The following is a 12,952-nucleotide window of genomic DNA, read 5'->3' on the forward strand; positions in this document are numbered from 1 at the left end:
AATCTTTGCATTGTCAAAAGCCTCCACCTCACTTAACTCCACAGAATGCCAAGCTGGTTTTGTCTTTGGCTCTTTACTTAGAAAAGGGGCAACAAATTGCTTCAGCTACTGTGGTACATGCAACTGCACCACAGACTGAAAAAATCAGTGAAAACAAGCCTAAATTGTAACTAATTGCTCATCAAAAATAAGCTAAGACTCTTCGCTGCTGTATTTGAAACAGGACCAGATTTAATGCAATTACCCTGCTCTTCCACCTGCTGATAACCACATTCAACTTTATAGCAAAAGTTGAGCTTTGAATTTGTCCTGATGATGTAATTACTTAGCTCTGCATTAGAGCTCAGGAAACCTGGGTAGAAGAACTACAGTTGGAAGTAGTAACAATGTAAGGCTGTTACTTACTGTCTTTGCACCTTCAGGTGCTTTAAGATGTACCTCTTGACTGCAGGAACCCACACTTCCTAATCTTAGATCACATAGCACAAAGAACAGGTTAAAATTTCAGTTTTACAGAATAAATTGTCTTGCATCCTCAGGATTCAGGTCTTAAAGAAAGCTTTATTTGAAAATGTTTTATACATATATTACAAAAGTTAGTATCATCTCCCTTTAAAACACCAGTGCACATCAAGAAAGGCTTTTTACAATGTCAGTCTACTCAGTCTGAGACAAACTGTGTTTAAAGCAGTAGTTAATCTGCTTCTGTAGTGATCTCACTAAAACCTTAGGTACTAGCCAGATTGTTTACTTAATGGTTTTCCTACAGCTTAAAGCTGAGGATTCTTAGTGGTTCCTCAATTAACTTAATGAAGTCTGCATGATTCAGTGGTCTCTTGGATTGTACCAAAACTGTAGTGTTCTTTGTCGCTCAGTCTTCTGCCAGTCATGGTGCTTTCCAAGTCTTCTTGGCTCGTAGTTTTTCCAGCATTTTCTGCAAATAAACCAAACCATGAGACTGTGGTAGTGTAGCTTAAGTGACTATACTAAAACCAGTGTTAAAAGGTGAGCACAACTGAGGTACTACTCAAGTATAACCTCAGCATCTGTAATGGACAGTACAATGGGTTCAGTTACTGCAACTGCTCCAAAAAGCCCACAGACTTCAAGGAGAAGGTGTGCTTATTTCTCTTATTTTCTGTTACTGAGGGAATCTGCAAAACAATATAGATAGAGCAGCAATTTATTCCACCACAAAAAAAGTTGAGGTGGTCAGTGCTACAGGCAGGGTTTGGGCCTGTGGAAGCCCTAGCAGCAGTCCCAGGCTATCAAGGCTAGCCAGCATTTCCTTCCTTCCACTTGTCTGAGGTCCAGCAAGGGGACAGGGAGAATGAAGTCCTCTTGTTCAAGCCCCTGTTCTAGGTTCCCAGACAGGATTCTTGGAACCTTAAATTGAGGTGTGCTCAGCTAGGCAGAATCTTAAGTTACCTAGAATAGCCAAAGCAGCCAGAAAAAGACAGGCTGCCTTATAATGGAAATTCAGTCAAGTCTGGACTAATAAAAAACCCCCTCACTCTTTTGCCAAGTAGACTTTTTGCTGAACCTAAAGTCACCAGAAATAGTCAGCCTGAGGCAGGCACCCTTTAGAGGAAATCTCAGCCCCAGGAGTTACTTCACATCATGGTGCTGACAAGGAGGTTCTGAAGTGGGATATGCCAATAGCATCACTCAAAATCCAGACTGGTTTGGTAGTCTCTGGTTCAGTTGCACTCACACCACAGAACTATGTCTCAATTAATCCACTTAGAAGCTCAGTGAAGTCACAAGAACTAACCCAGTAAGAAGAGCCTGTCACAGGCTATTACCTTTTGAAACTCTTTAGCCTTTTCTCTGTTTTTAGCATAAGTTTCTTGCCTTGTTTTTTCTTCCTTTCTGATTTTTACTTCTGCAAGTTGATTATAAAGTCTGTCAAAACAGTAGAAAAAAATGGTATGTTGTCAGGAGGGGGAAGTGGCAAAGCAGGAATAAGTTAACAGGCTTAAAGATTTATACTGTCTCAATTGCTAGAAAATAAAGGAAATTGACTCAGCTCTCCAGTCATCTAGAATCACTTCAAATTCCTCTGTGGCTGCCTGTATCTAACAAACACCCCATTCAGGAGTTATTAATGGTAACTTGCATATACAAGTGCCCAAGTACAATTCTGAACTTGGTTTCAAGTTGCATCTAGTTTCATGTATTAACTGGCACAGCTGCCTTAGCACTGTGAAGTGGGCAGGCTGCCAGTCACATTTCATTTCCTAACAGGTACCTGTCTCAAACAACATCCTCTCCCAGCATTGCGGTGTTAAGCAGCATTCCCTTAGGGTCCAACTGGACGATCACAAGCTGTGCTCTGTCTGACCAGCAGCTTTCACAAGACACAGATGAACTACTTCTGTTTTTTTAATCCAAACTTCTCCCACTTGTGTTCATGCAATACCTTGAAGTACGCTGGTGCATTTCAGTTTCTCCAGACTTCCTGTCCTCTGGAGAAGACACTTTCACTTCTCCTACTTTCTTCAACTGATTGGCAACTGCACCTTTTTTTCCTTAAAAAAAAAAAGGGGGCAAACATATCTTAAATCTCTAGTCCAGCTAACTCAAAACCATGAGAGGGTTCAGAGGTTTTTAAGTGACACTACAAAAAAAGAAACAGGCTAGCAGAAAGGACACAATGGAGATGACACCTTGTGTTGAAAATAAACATTCGTAGTCTCACTCATTAGGCTGCTGCCTGTACTTGAAGCCAGCCATGCTTCTCAACAGCCAACTTCCAACTCCCCATCAGCAGCCAGTAGAGATCCCTCAGTTCACTTAATATGGTGGTTCTTTCATAAACAACTATTATTTGCAGAGACAGCCTATGAGCACAAACATGGGCAGACTGTGAAAATATGAAGAGGACCCATAAGGGCCCCTACAACACTGAAGAGGTAGCCAGACAGCAGAAAAAAACCCAAAGCTCCCACATCCCTGAGAAAACAAAGAATATCCCAGTCTGCAATAGCAGAGATGCAACAAATGTGAAATCTGTTCTTCGATATAAAACAGCAACTAAAAGGATGCCTAATGCTACATCTTGTCCTCAGATAAACCTACCAGAGATAAGAAAAGATTCCTTTTGCCTGCTTAACTTCTCAGACTTTCCTCTTTGAAACTGTTTAGCTTCTGGCTTTTCATTTTTTCTCTCTTTATTTTTTATTTCTTCTACTCTTTTCAGAGATTTCTGGATGAAGTTCTTCTTTCTTTTTAAAAAAGATTCTTGCAAATTTCCTGGTGTAGAAGCAAACTCCAGCAGCATCACTGTGAAAGAGAATGAAAAGTCTCAACCTTTCTCACTGCATCAAAAGCATCTTGATGCCTCAAAACATATCAAAGTCCCGAGAAGTCCCTCACATGGTTAAGTTCTGTTAACTCCTGTCCGTCATGTTACTGCTGTTCATCTTGGACAAAAAAAAATATTTCAATATTTTACTGATGTTCCACACTGTCATCAGAATAGGAAAAAAAGACAGTCTTTGGCTATGGAGCTTGGGGACTAACAGGAAATAAAAAACAAGTTACATGTAATTACCTGCAGTCTGATGTGATGGGGAGTGACTGTCATTGGGGCTCCAGGCTTTGGAAGAACTGTCAGGCCTTACAAACACAGAATAATCTGCATCTGGAGCTAGTGGTAAAAATTCTCTCTCCTGTTTCAAAAGGAATCGGGGATTGGAAACGCTTAAAATCCACAATAGATTTGAGTGAAGTGGTACTGCTGTACCACCAGCATAGAGCTGATGCAAATAGAAGACCTACTCTTTTGCCTTTATAGCAGATGCAAGAAAAAAAGTCAGAAATGGATCTTGATGGTATTAAAAAGCTACTTTCTAAAAACATTTTAAAACTTTAAAATCCACTGAAGACCCTTTGCCCACCAGATTGCAATTGCTTGTTCTTAATTCAGGCTGCATAATTTTGTCTCAACTGATCTGTTTTTCTTCCCTCTGGTTCTCTCTAGTTCTCCCCCATCACTCTTACTGCTGTCTCTCCTTCCCCAGTCTCAGCTGGCAGGCAACACCCACTGCCCAAGTACAGCCTCCAGCTGCCAACCTCCACCTTACCCACATTGCAATTACTTTATAAAGACCCATCCTTAGGCACTTTTAGGATCTCCTCTAGATGCCTCCTGCAATTGAAACATGATTTCATCTAAGAGACACCCAACCAAGTAATTCCTGTCTCTTAGATGACTAGATTAGATGAATGATGAATAGATCAGATGAATTCTCAATGAATTCATTGCTTCAGCACCCAAACTATTCTCTCACTACAAACCAGTCCCTCCATAATTCATGGCCTTTGCTTTATAGAAGCAAACAGCAAAAAGCATACCACAGGCAAGTTAAGTATGGCAGAATGATGAGCTGATCATATTTTCCCCATAAACTAAGAACTACTGTGTGGATCTGGTGCAGCTCCATCCACTAGGTAGGGGATTCCCCCCCCCCTTTTTTTTTCTCCTGTTTAGTGCGTAGCTTTTGTTTTATCCCACCCTCTCCCCTCATCCAAATCTTCAACTTAATGGGATACAATTTAGTCTTGCAGACACTGGCAAGATGGTTCTCTTTCTTAGCAGCAGAAGTCTTCCCAAACTCTACCTACACTGATATGACAAGGTAGTGATGTTAAGCAATAGCCCAAATTTAAGTTGTTAGATCTGTCCAGAAAACAGAACATGGAAACAAGATGATCCAAGCACTTGCTAAGCTCAGATAACCCTAATATTATCTTGTTTTGCAACAGTGGATTAAGTGCCACAGTGGGGCCTCTCCTTATTACGATTAAGACTAAGTTAAAATCAGAATTACGTTAGATAATAAAGACTCACCTCAGTAAAAACATTACATTCAGGCTGATCCACACATGCTGGGTTATTGATTTTATCCTCCTTAATCTTCTCTTGGTTGGTATGTTCCATGTCTGATTCTGCAATACTGATGTCATTTGAGCTTACCAGAGTGAGCTCAGGTTCTTCCATAATACCATGCCCTGACTCAGTCTCCTAGAAAATAAATTATACAATACTACTATGAAGAAAATTAACTCTATCCCAGCCAAAACCAGCACACAGTATAAAAAAGAAAAAATAATAATAATTTTAAAAAAAAAAAAAATCACTATTTCCAGCACTAGCAACAGCTGTTACCTTGTCAGGAAGAGGAGGCTCATTCAACATGTAGAAGAAAGAAAATCTGCCAAGCTTCCAGATATTAAAGGTCTAAAATAACTTGGCGCAACAACAAAAAAACCCAACAAAAAAGCCTGCACAAATGACTGCTTTTGGAAATCTGTTTTACTCACCCAGACTGGAATATGACATGAGCTTCTGCGCACAGATTTAGAATGTTTTTCACATCTTTCCTGGAAAGAACTATTCTGTTGTACGACAATCTGTAAATGGGTATCTGAGTCTTCCAAGTTGGTTTCTCTGGGAACCCTCGAAGATTTTTGTACTTCTGGAAAGCCTTGATCTTTCTCCTTTATATTTATATTGCACTGAGAATCCAGCTCTACAGCTTTATTTGCTTCATGTACATGAACTGATTTTTCAGGAAGCTTCACATACTTCTTATCAAATGCCTCCACAGGTAATTTTTCAGAAGACACAGTCTCTTCTAGTAAGTGTTGAGGGAAAGTTTCATCCACTGTAACTGGTGTGGTATTTAGCTGATAAAATGATTTCTGCTCTTCCAGTGGATTCAGACTTTCATTTCGCAGATCTTCCATTGAACACTGGAGATTAATACATTCCATATTTCTTGCCAGTTCTTCGTATTCTCTAGCAGATGAAATACAGTTCTCATTGTCCCATTTTTTAATTCCAGCAGTTTGTTCAAAAGATCTCTGTAACACAGCATTAAGATCCACTGGCTGATCAGCATTCTGACAGTGAGCACTCAGAGTAGACTCTAATTGCAGTGGGTGAAAAGATTCTTCAGATCCTGTTTCAAAAATTATCAAGAGTCAAAATTCTAGCTAACACAACAGAATTTCAACTTTAAAAAGTCCCTCCATAATGAGACTTTTCTGTAATGGATAAGTCTAGTAATTCAGAAGAAACACTTTGTTTAAAAAAAAGTCTGCTTAAGTTTCTTCAAACATAATACCATTAACATTACATAAAATGATTCCTTCACTGTACACAAAACAACTTCAGGAAACAACACTTCTCGTTGCTTCTTAGAATACGTTTAGGGACAGACTTTGTGATGGTGCTGACATAACTACAGTGAAAGTCAATGGATTTTACAATTTATACTCTGTAAATGGAAGTCCTTTGAGTTCCTTTTGGGCTCTAAACCAGGCAGAAAACAATCCAAAACACCAGTACTTGGGCAGAAACTCTTCAAAGTAGAAGAAAACATCCAAATTGGAACAATGATTGCTGTTCCTAGAAGTTACAATACTGCACCCTAAATTATCTTTCCCTTAGGATCTACACATACAAATCAAGATACTATTTTTTTTCCAGAAGAGGCTGGGGAAAGAGAAATGTCAGGTACCAACATTTTAATTACTGGGGAGGCGTTTCAGCAGCACAGCATATGCCAAACAAACTACAGGGTTGTTTAAAATTTATTTATTTTTTTTTAAAAAACATATCTTGGACCTAAGTTCGATAAAATCGGTTACACAAACTCCAGCATTATGCCATCTATAGGCTTTTTATACACAAAGAAATATATCACATAAACCTTTACAGGTTTCCTGTAAAGATTTTTTTGCATTCTTTGACACATAGAAAACATCTCATTTTACATGTATAAAGAATATCATCTCCTGATAAATAGCTGTTAACAGGGAGGGAAGAATTACACTGCGACATCAGCCATTACTACAAAATTCTCCAGATGATGGACTTATATATCAATCTACCTTGAACTGACAACCCAAAATAGTTTTTACTTGCTTAGCCTGTTGCTTATGTTATTTTCCCACCCCTTTAAAGCACAATAATAATTGGTTTGGGATTATAAAAACACTTAAGAGATGGGGAGATATTGCAGTTATCACAGTTATATTTTTAAGTTTATCAAAGTTAATATTGCAGTTATAACAAAGAATGTTTCTATAAGCAATTTAGAAGTAGAATGTTTTGAAGTTAGAAGGGAGTTTCCGAAATCCTATTTGCTGTGACCACAGGTAGTCTCAGAGTGTAAGCCTCTTCTGACATTTTTTAGTACTTTTTTTTTTAGCAGCATCTGCCAGCTAAAGCAAAAGAGAAGTATAATAGACACAGAACAGTTGCTTGCAGCTTTAAAGATAAACAGTGTGTGTTTCCAAAAATTAGATGTGTGTATATATGCAAATAACAGAGATAACTGACCAGGAACATTTACATTATAGATACATCTCTTACTTAAAATATTGTGCTGTGTTTCCTGTTACTGTTCAGCTTTCTGTTGGAATACCTTAAAATGTGGAAACACCTGATATCTTGGTAAATAACAGCTTCAGAAATATTTAGATTACTACTAGCTGCATTTGGAATTTCAGATTGGTGCTTTTAGTTAGAATACATGAAATATCAAGTTAATTTGAATTCAACTGCAAAGCATTAAAAAATACTTTTCCTGCTATGAGCTGCAGTTAACTTAATGCTGCTGTAGAATCATGAACTTTTAATCTACTAATTCCTACATTGTAATCTAAAAGTTTATTCCTTTCTCTCTCTTTCCCCTTTATTTTGTAGATGGATAAAGCAATTCTATAATCAGACCAAATATCACAGCATGCCGTACATAATGACTATTGGTGCGACTTAACAGTGGAAAAGGAAAATTCAATGGTTTCTTGAAGGACACAATGTATAAAAGAAAAACAAGTAAAGATCAGAGAGATTCTAACACATACACCTTAAAAAAAAGTTTAACCAATTTATGGAGCTTCCTTAATTTCCTCAAACTTACCAAATGATGGATATGCATGAACAAGTATTTGGAGAAGTACTTAAACTGACAGTTTCAGCCAGAGTTGATATTTCTTCACTAACATCATCATTACTGCACAAGTAATAAGTAACATAACATCCATTACAGTGACGTGAACACGCAGGTCTGCTTTTGTATTAAAGTCATAACTGCTGAGAAAATAAAGAACTTCACAAAATTTAGGAGTTCTACCCATTAAAGGTGGTGGAGAAGACAGTGCGTGAGAGCAGCAGCAGAGTTAATTCACTACATTTCAAAGTAGGGCTCATAGAGAAGTGAAGAGTTCCTTCCCCATTTCAACAGAGCAAATCCACCTTATGGGTTGGCAGTAGGTTGATTTTGAAAGCATTGATCTGACTATACATACCTAGAGTAACATTTTCTTTAACAGACGACTCTTCTGATGTAATGTTGTTTGGCCCGTTTGTCTCAAGACTAGAAGGCAGACTGCTTCTTTGTATATTCAGACTGGCATTTCCCACTTCTAGAAACGTAGGCATGTCTTGACTTTTTGTTGAAAATTTTGAAGTCTAGTAGCAAAAAAAAAAAAATCTTGATTTAAGATTCATTTTCTCAGAAATATGAAGGATAAAAAGTTAAAGGTAATATTTGATTTTTGGATCACATTTCTGCTACAACCAGCAAAAACGTTTCCAGTTCTAAGTATATCAAAGATTATTACTGTGTTTCTTCTAAACAGAAGACAGTATAGGGATTACACATTTAAGTCTTACAGAAATCTTAAGCCAAAGTTTTCGTCCATCACAGTTTTTCTGTAGTACCTTGCTAAATTCTCTGCTGTCTCGTTTAATTCTGTATTGAGAAAAGGATGATGAAGTATCAAAGTCAAGACTTGGTTCCAAAGGCTGAAAGAGCTGGTGATGGAATTTTGGAAAATGTCTCTCCGTTTCAGGAAAATCAAGTTCAGCTGCTAGAGCTGTAAGAAAAGAGGTTATTTTAAAAACAAACAAAAAACCCCTGCCCCAAAACAACATCCCTCAAAGAACCAACAGACATATCATACCTTGCTTCTACATGCAGTAAATAAAGTATATAGAATTCTGCAGGTATATAAATACCAGCTTGTAAAAAAAACCAACCAACCAACAAAAAAACCGAACAACCTTTACAACATCCAATTCTTTCCCTCTGATACAATGCAGGTACAACAAGCAGCAAGAAAGTGCTACACTGATGCTTTTTTCTTTTTTTTTAAATGAAAAGCTGAAGTCTGTATGCTCTCTGTTCAGCACTTGTGAGACTGCATCAGAAGCAGTGTGGGCTTCCCAGTACAAAACACACAGAGACACAGTGAAGCAAGTCCAATGAAGAGCCACAAGGATGATTCAAGGAAGGATGAAGCACACGATGTTCAAAGATAAGCTAAAAAACTGAGTTTGTTCAATCTTAAGAAAAGGTTTGGGGGTGTGGGGGAAGGGGCACAGAAATCTGCTGTCTACTACATCCTAAGGGACAGTACAGAGAAGAGGCAGTCAGTCATCTTGGACACGCTCAGTGAAAGAAAAAGATATAATGGACACAAGATGGAACACAGGAAATTCTGGTTGGATACAATTAAAAAAAAAAAAAAAGAGAGAGAGAGAGAGAAAAGAAGAAAGTTGTTAAAATGTTGCCCAGGGGGGCGCGGAATCTCTGTCCTTGGAGATGTTCATAACATGCCTGGACAAGACCTTAAGCAACCTGGTCTGAGTGGGCTCTGTTGTGAGCAGGAAGCAGAATTTGGAACACGTAACTAGAAGTCCTTCCTGGTCTAAATTAATCTATAATTCTAGGTTTTCCAACATTCCAGGAGAAAGTGTTTCAAATTAAAACACTGGTGTTATCTTCATGATAGCTAATAAAGATGTTCTTATTTTCATGAATTGTTACATTTTTCTAGAGAGAACAAAACTCCCACCAGTCTATTAATCAGTGTTTCATCAACTATGTGACCCTACATGAATAATAAAGTATTATACATTATTGTCTCTACCTTCCTCAAGAGAAAGCTGTGCATAAAAAAAGTGATAAAATCGGCACAGATAACAAACAGTCTAACCACAGTAGCAGGAAGCTGTGCAGAACTAGACTATGATCAGAGAGATACCTGATCAGACTATCCTTTTCTTTTTTGCACTACACTGGGCTATGTGGACATATACATAAAGCAAAACATGAAAACATCAAAGCATCGCATGTAGAATCCTTATTGACTTTAAAATGTCAGCTGAATATAAATAATACAGACTAACACACAGCAAAGTCCTCCTTGTTCTGTATGATGAGAGCGCAGCCCAGAACTGCTTTAAAATGGCAAATACCTTGGAATCGTGTATTGTCCTCCGAGTAAGAGTTCAAGTCTCCAGTACATTTCCTCAAGATCTGCTGTATCTGACTTCCTTTATAAAGGTGCATCTCTCCTTCAGGCAACTGAGGTTCAGATGCTCCAGACAAATTCTCTTGCCTCTGCTGCAAGGTAAAAGGCAGCGAGGAGCTCCAGGGGCGGCTTGCTGTTTCTCTCAAAATTCGATCTTCCATACTATCAGAAGACAATCCTGAAATAGTAAGCTAGATGTTCACAGTTTTGCATATAAATCATTTAGAAGTAGTAATCTGAAAATACACTGCTCAATATCCTGAAATATTCGTAAAGAGCTCTGGGGTTTTGTTTCTTTAATTGTCTACTGTCAATGCTCCCACAAACCTTACGACAAATTTCCACAAGTTCAAGTTGATAATATCTAATTAGGCAGTAGTCAGTACAGCTTAACACTTTCAGAGTACGTAGACTTAAGAAATACTGAAACAATAAAATCAGAAAAGAATTAATACTGTTATTTTATGCTAGCTAGCATATTTTTACTTCCTCTCACACGTAAATGTGTCAATCCTTTAATACGATCTCGAGTATCTTTATGACATTGGGCAGTAGTTTTATTCATGCTTAAACAGAAATTGCCTAATACCAACACAAGAAATCTGAGGGAATCAAGGAAACCAAAATCATGTTCCTAGTTAGCGCACCTACCCCTCTTTGTCTATACGCTTACAGAAGAATTGCACAAAGCTATCAGAAAAGGTCTTATATAAGACACAGCTAGACCTGAAAAATTTATTCATGTAGCTGAGTAACCAAAACATTTGGTATTTTGATTCCACAACTAAAAAAACAAGAGAAAAGTTACAAACAAATGATCTTAGAATTTGTCTTAGCTTTTTTATGTCGGTAACACACAGATTTGTCACGAGTTATGAAGTCTATTGCTCAAAATAACACTTGCCAGTTTAGAACATTAGGGTTAAAATACACTCTGAGATTTCAGTGGCTCAAACACTGTAGTCTTCAAAAATTGATTTATAAACATGGAATAACTCATATACACATATGGTTGTTTATGAGATCAGATATGTGTCAGATTAACACAATATTAAGCCTTAAAGTAAATAAATCCACAGGTCACTATTGAATCACTTTCAAACTCACTTCCCATGTTCACAAGTGATAATGTCAGTATATAGAGGAGCAACTATGTATTTATTATAAAGGAATTATTTTTAATTATATGAAAAGCTCAAGATCAAGAGGCAGACTGCAAGCAAAAAAGGATATGAACACATATTTCCCAGAAAAACTATTAAAAGTCAATACGGCATTCCAATGACATTTTCACAAATAAGTTAAGAATTACTATGGTGACAAGCAGATACTGGAACAATTCTCTTAACAGCAAGACAACAATCATAGCTCTGCAACAATCTATGATATATTGATTTGAAAACTTTTATCAGGGTATCATTTGGGGATCAATTTTTTTTTTTTAATTTGCCACTTGAAAACTGCTGGTATTACAGTTGCTTAATAAAACTCAAAATATCCTTTGCCAAAGCTGATGCAAGGTTAAATTATTATAAAAACAAAAAAATCATGAGCACATAACAAAGTATTCTAGTTACACTGAACTCTGTAAGACACATTAATCATTAAGTGAAGTTTCCCATTAGCCTATTTCAGAAAAATTTACATCCACTGAGCTAGACCCATTCTGTTATAAAGAGAACACACAGTTTTCCTCTTACAAGAACAACAAACCCCAAACACTTACCAGTGTCAACAGGGCTTACATCCAATGTTTCACTAGTCAAAAAGCTTCCAGTGGAAATTGTTGAAGATAAGTCACAGGGTATTCCTTGCATGAAAGCCTCCGAACCTAAGCTTGTGGATACTACTTTAGAAAGTACTTCCTAGGATGAAATAACATACCTATTACCATCTATCTGGATGTCCATGATTAAAGCTTTAAAACCACACATCTTATTCTGAGCTCAGTTCAAGTGTAGAAGCCTTCATGTTTTGCACAGTCAGGCAAATACAGCTTCATCATTGCTCAGTACTAAACATTCACACCCAGTGTCCCAGACACATCACTCCCCAACAGCCCCCTCCCCTCCACACACACGCACACGCACACACACACTATTATAAAGCCTCTCAGAACTGCATACAGATCATGACACCTGGAAGATTATTTTATCTTCTGGTCATCAGATTTGGCTATTTCTCATCACAGATCCACTTCAGTAGAATTGTAGATCTCAGAGGAACATATATGCAATACATGAAACACTCAGGAATTTTACAAAGTACTTGCAAGACGAAGCCATTTGCATACAGGAGTGACTCAAAAATTTAATTCTACAAAATTAAATGAAAAATATACAAAACATCCTAAAATATTATCTTCCTTAATTTTGAGGTAAGGTCTACAAAGTCACAAAACAGAGAATGAAGGTTCTTGTACTTCAAAATTTTGAAGAATTAATGTGAACATTTCTTCCCAAACTCCAAATTAAAGTGTGCACTAAGAAAACAAAAGACAAAAATCTATGAAACCCTTCCCCTACATTTTTCATTATAAACTAACTTATATAAATATATTTAACATACACATATTTAAAAGTCATGTTATATACACATATACACATGTTATACATAG

General features: G+C 37.3%; 1 protein-coding gene and 1 non-coding gene across 5 annotated transcripts in view; both read right to left on the reverse strand.

Moving 5' to 3' along the window:
* Positions 1-547: 547 nt before the first annotated feature.
* Positions 548-12,952, reverse strand: part of CEP295 (centrosomal protein 295) — a 45,449-nt gene continuing 33,044 nt past the window's right edge. For 2 of the 4 annotated variants that reach the window (XM_075491098.1, XM_075491099.1), the window contains exons 19-29: positions 12,062-12,200; positions 10,280-10,513; positions 8,741-8,895; positions 8,326-8,488; positions 5,329-5,969; positions 4,856-5,029; positions 3,557-3,674; positions 3,082-3,285; positions 2,423-2,531; positions 1,806-1,905; positions 548-934 (exon numbers count right to left, since the gene is read on the reverse strand). In XM_075491098.1, coding sequence (XP_075347213.1) covers positions 887-934; positions 1,806-1,905; positions 2,423-2,531; positions 3,082-3,285; positions 3,557-3,674; positions 4,856-5,029; positions 5,329-5,969; positions 8,326-8,488; positions 8,741-8,895; positions 10,280-10,513; positions 12,062-12,200 — 2,085 coding nt within the window. In that variant the 3' untranslated portion in view covers positions 548-886. Of the gene's footprint in view, positions 935-1,805; positions 1,906-2,422; positions 2,532-3,080; positions 3,286-3,556; positions 3,792-4,855; positions 5,030-5,328; positions 5,970-8,325; positions 8,489-8,740; positions 8,896-10,279; positions 10,514-12,061; positions 12,201-12,952 lie in introns of those variants that run through there. The other 2 variants (XM_075491101.1, XM_075491100.1) reach the window with 2 other exon arrangements.
* LOC142405094 (small nucleolar RNA U2-19) lies at positions 12,446-12,529 on the reverse strand. The gene has a single exon (XR_012774068.1). It is a non-coding gene; the product is annotated as a small nucleolar RNA U2-19 (small nucleolar RNA).

Source organism: Mycteria americana, chromosome 1 (genome assembly GCF_035582795.1).
Source record: "Mycteria americana isolate JAX WOST 10 ecotype Jacksonville Zoo and Gardens chromosome 1, USCA_MyAme_1.0, whole genome shotgun sequence".
In the NCBI taxonomy this organism is placed as follows: domain Eukaryota; kingdom Metazoa; phylum Chordata; class Aves; order Ciconiiformes; family Ciconiidae; genus Mycteria; species Mycteria americana.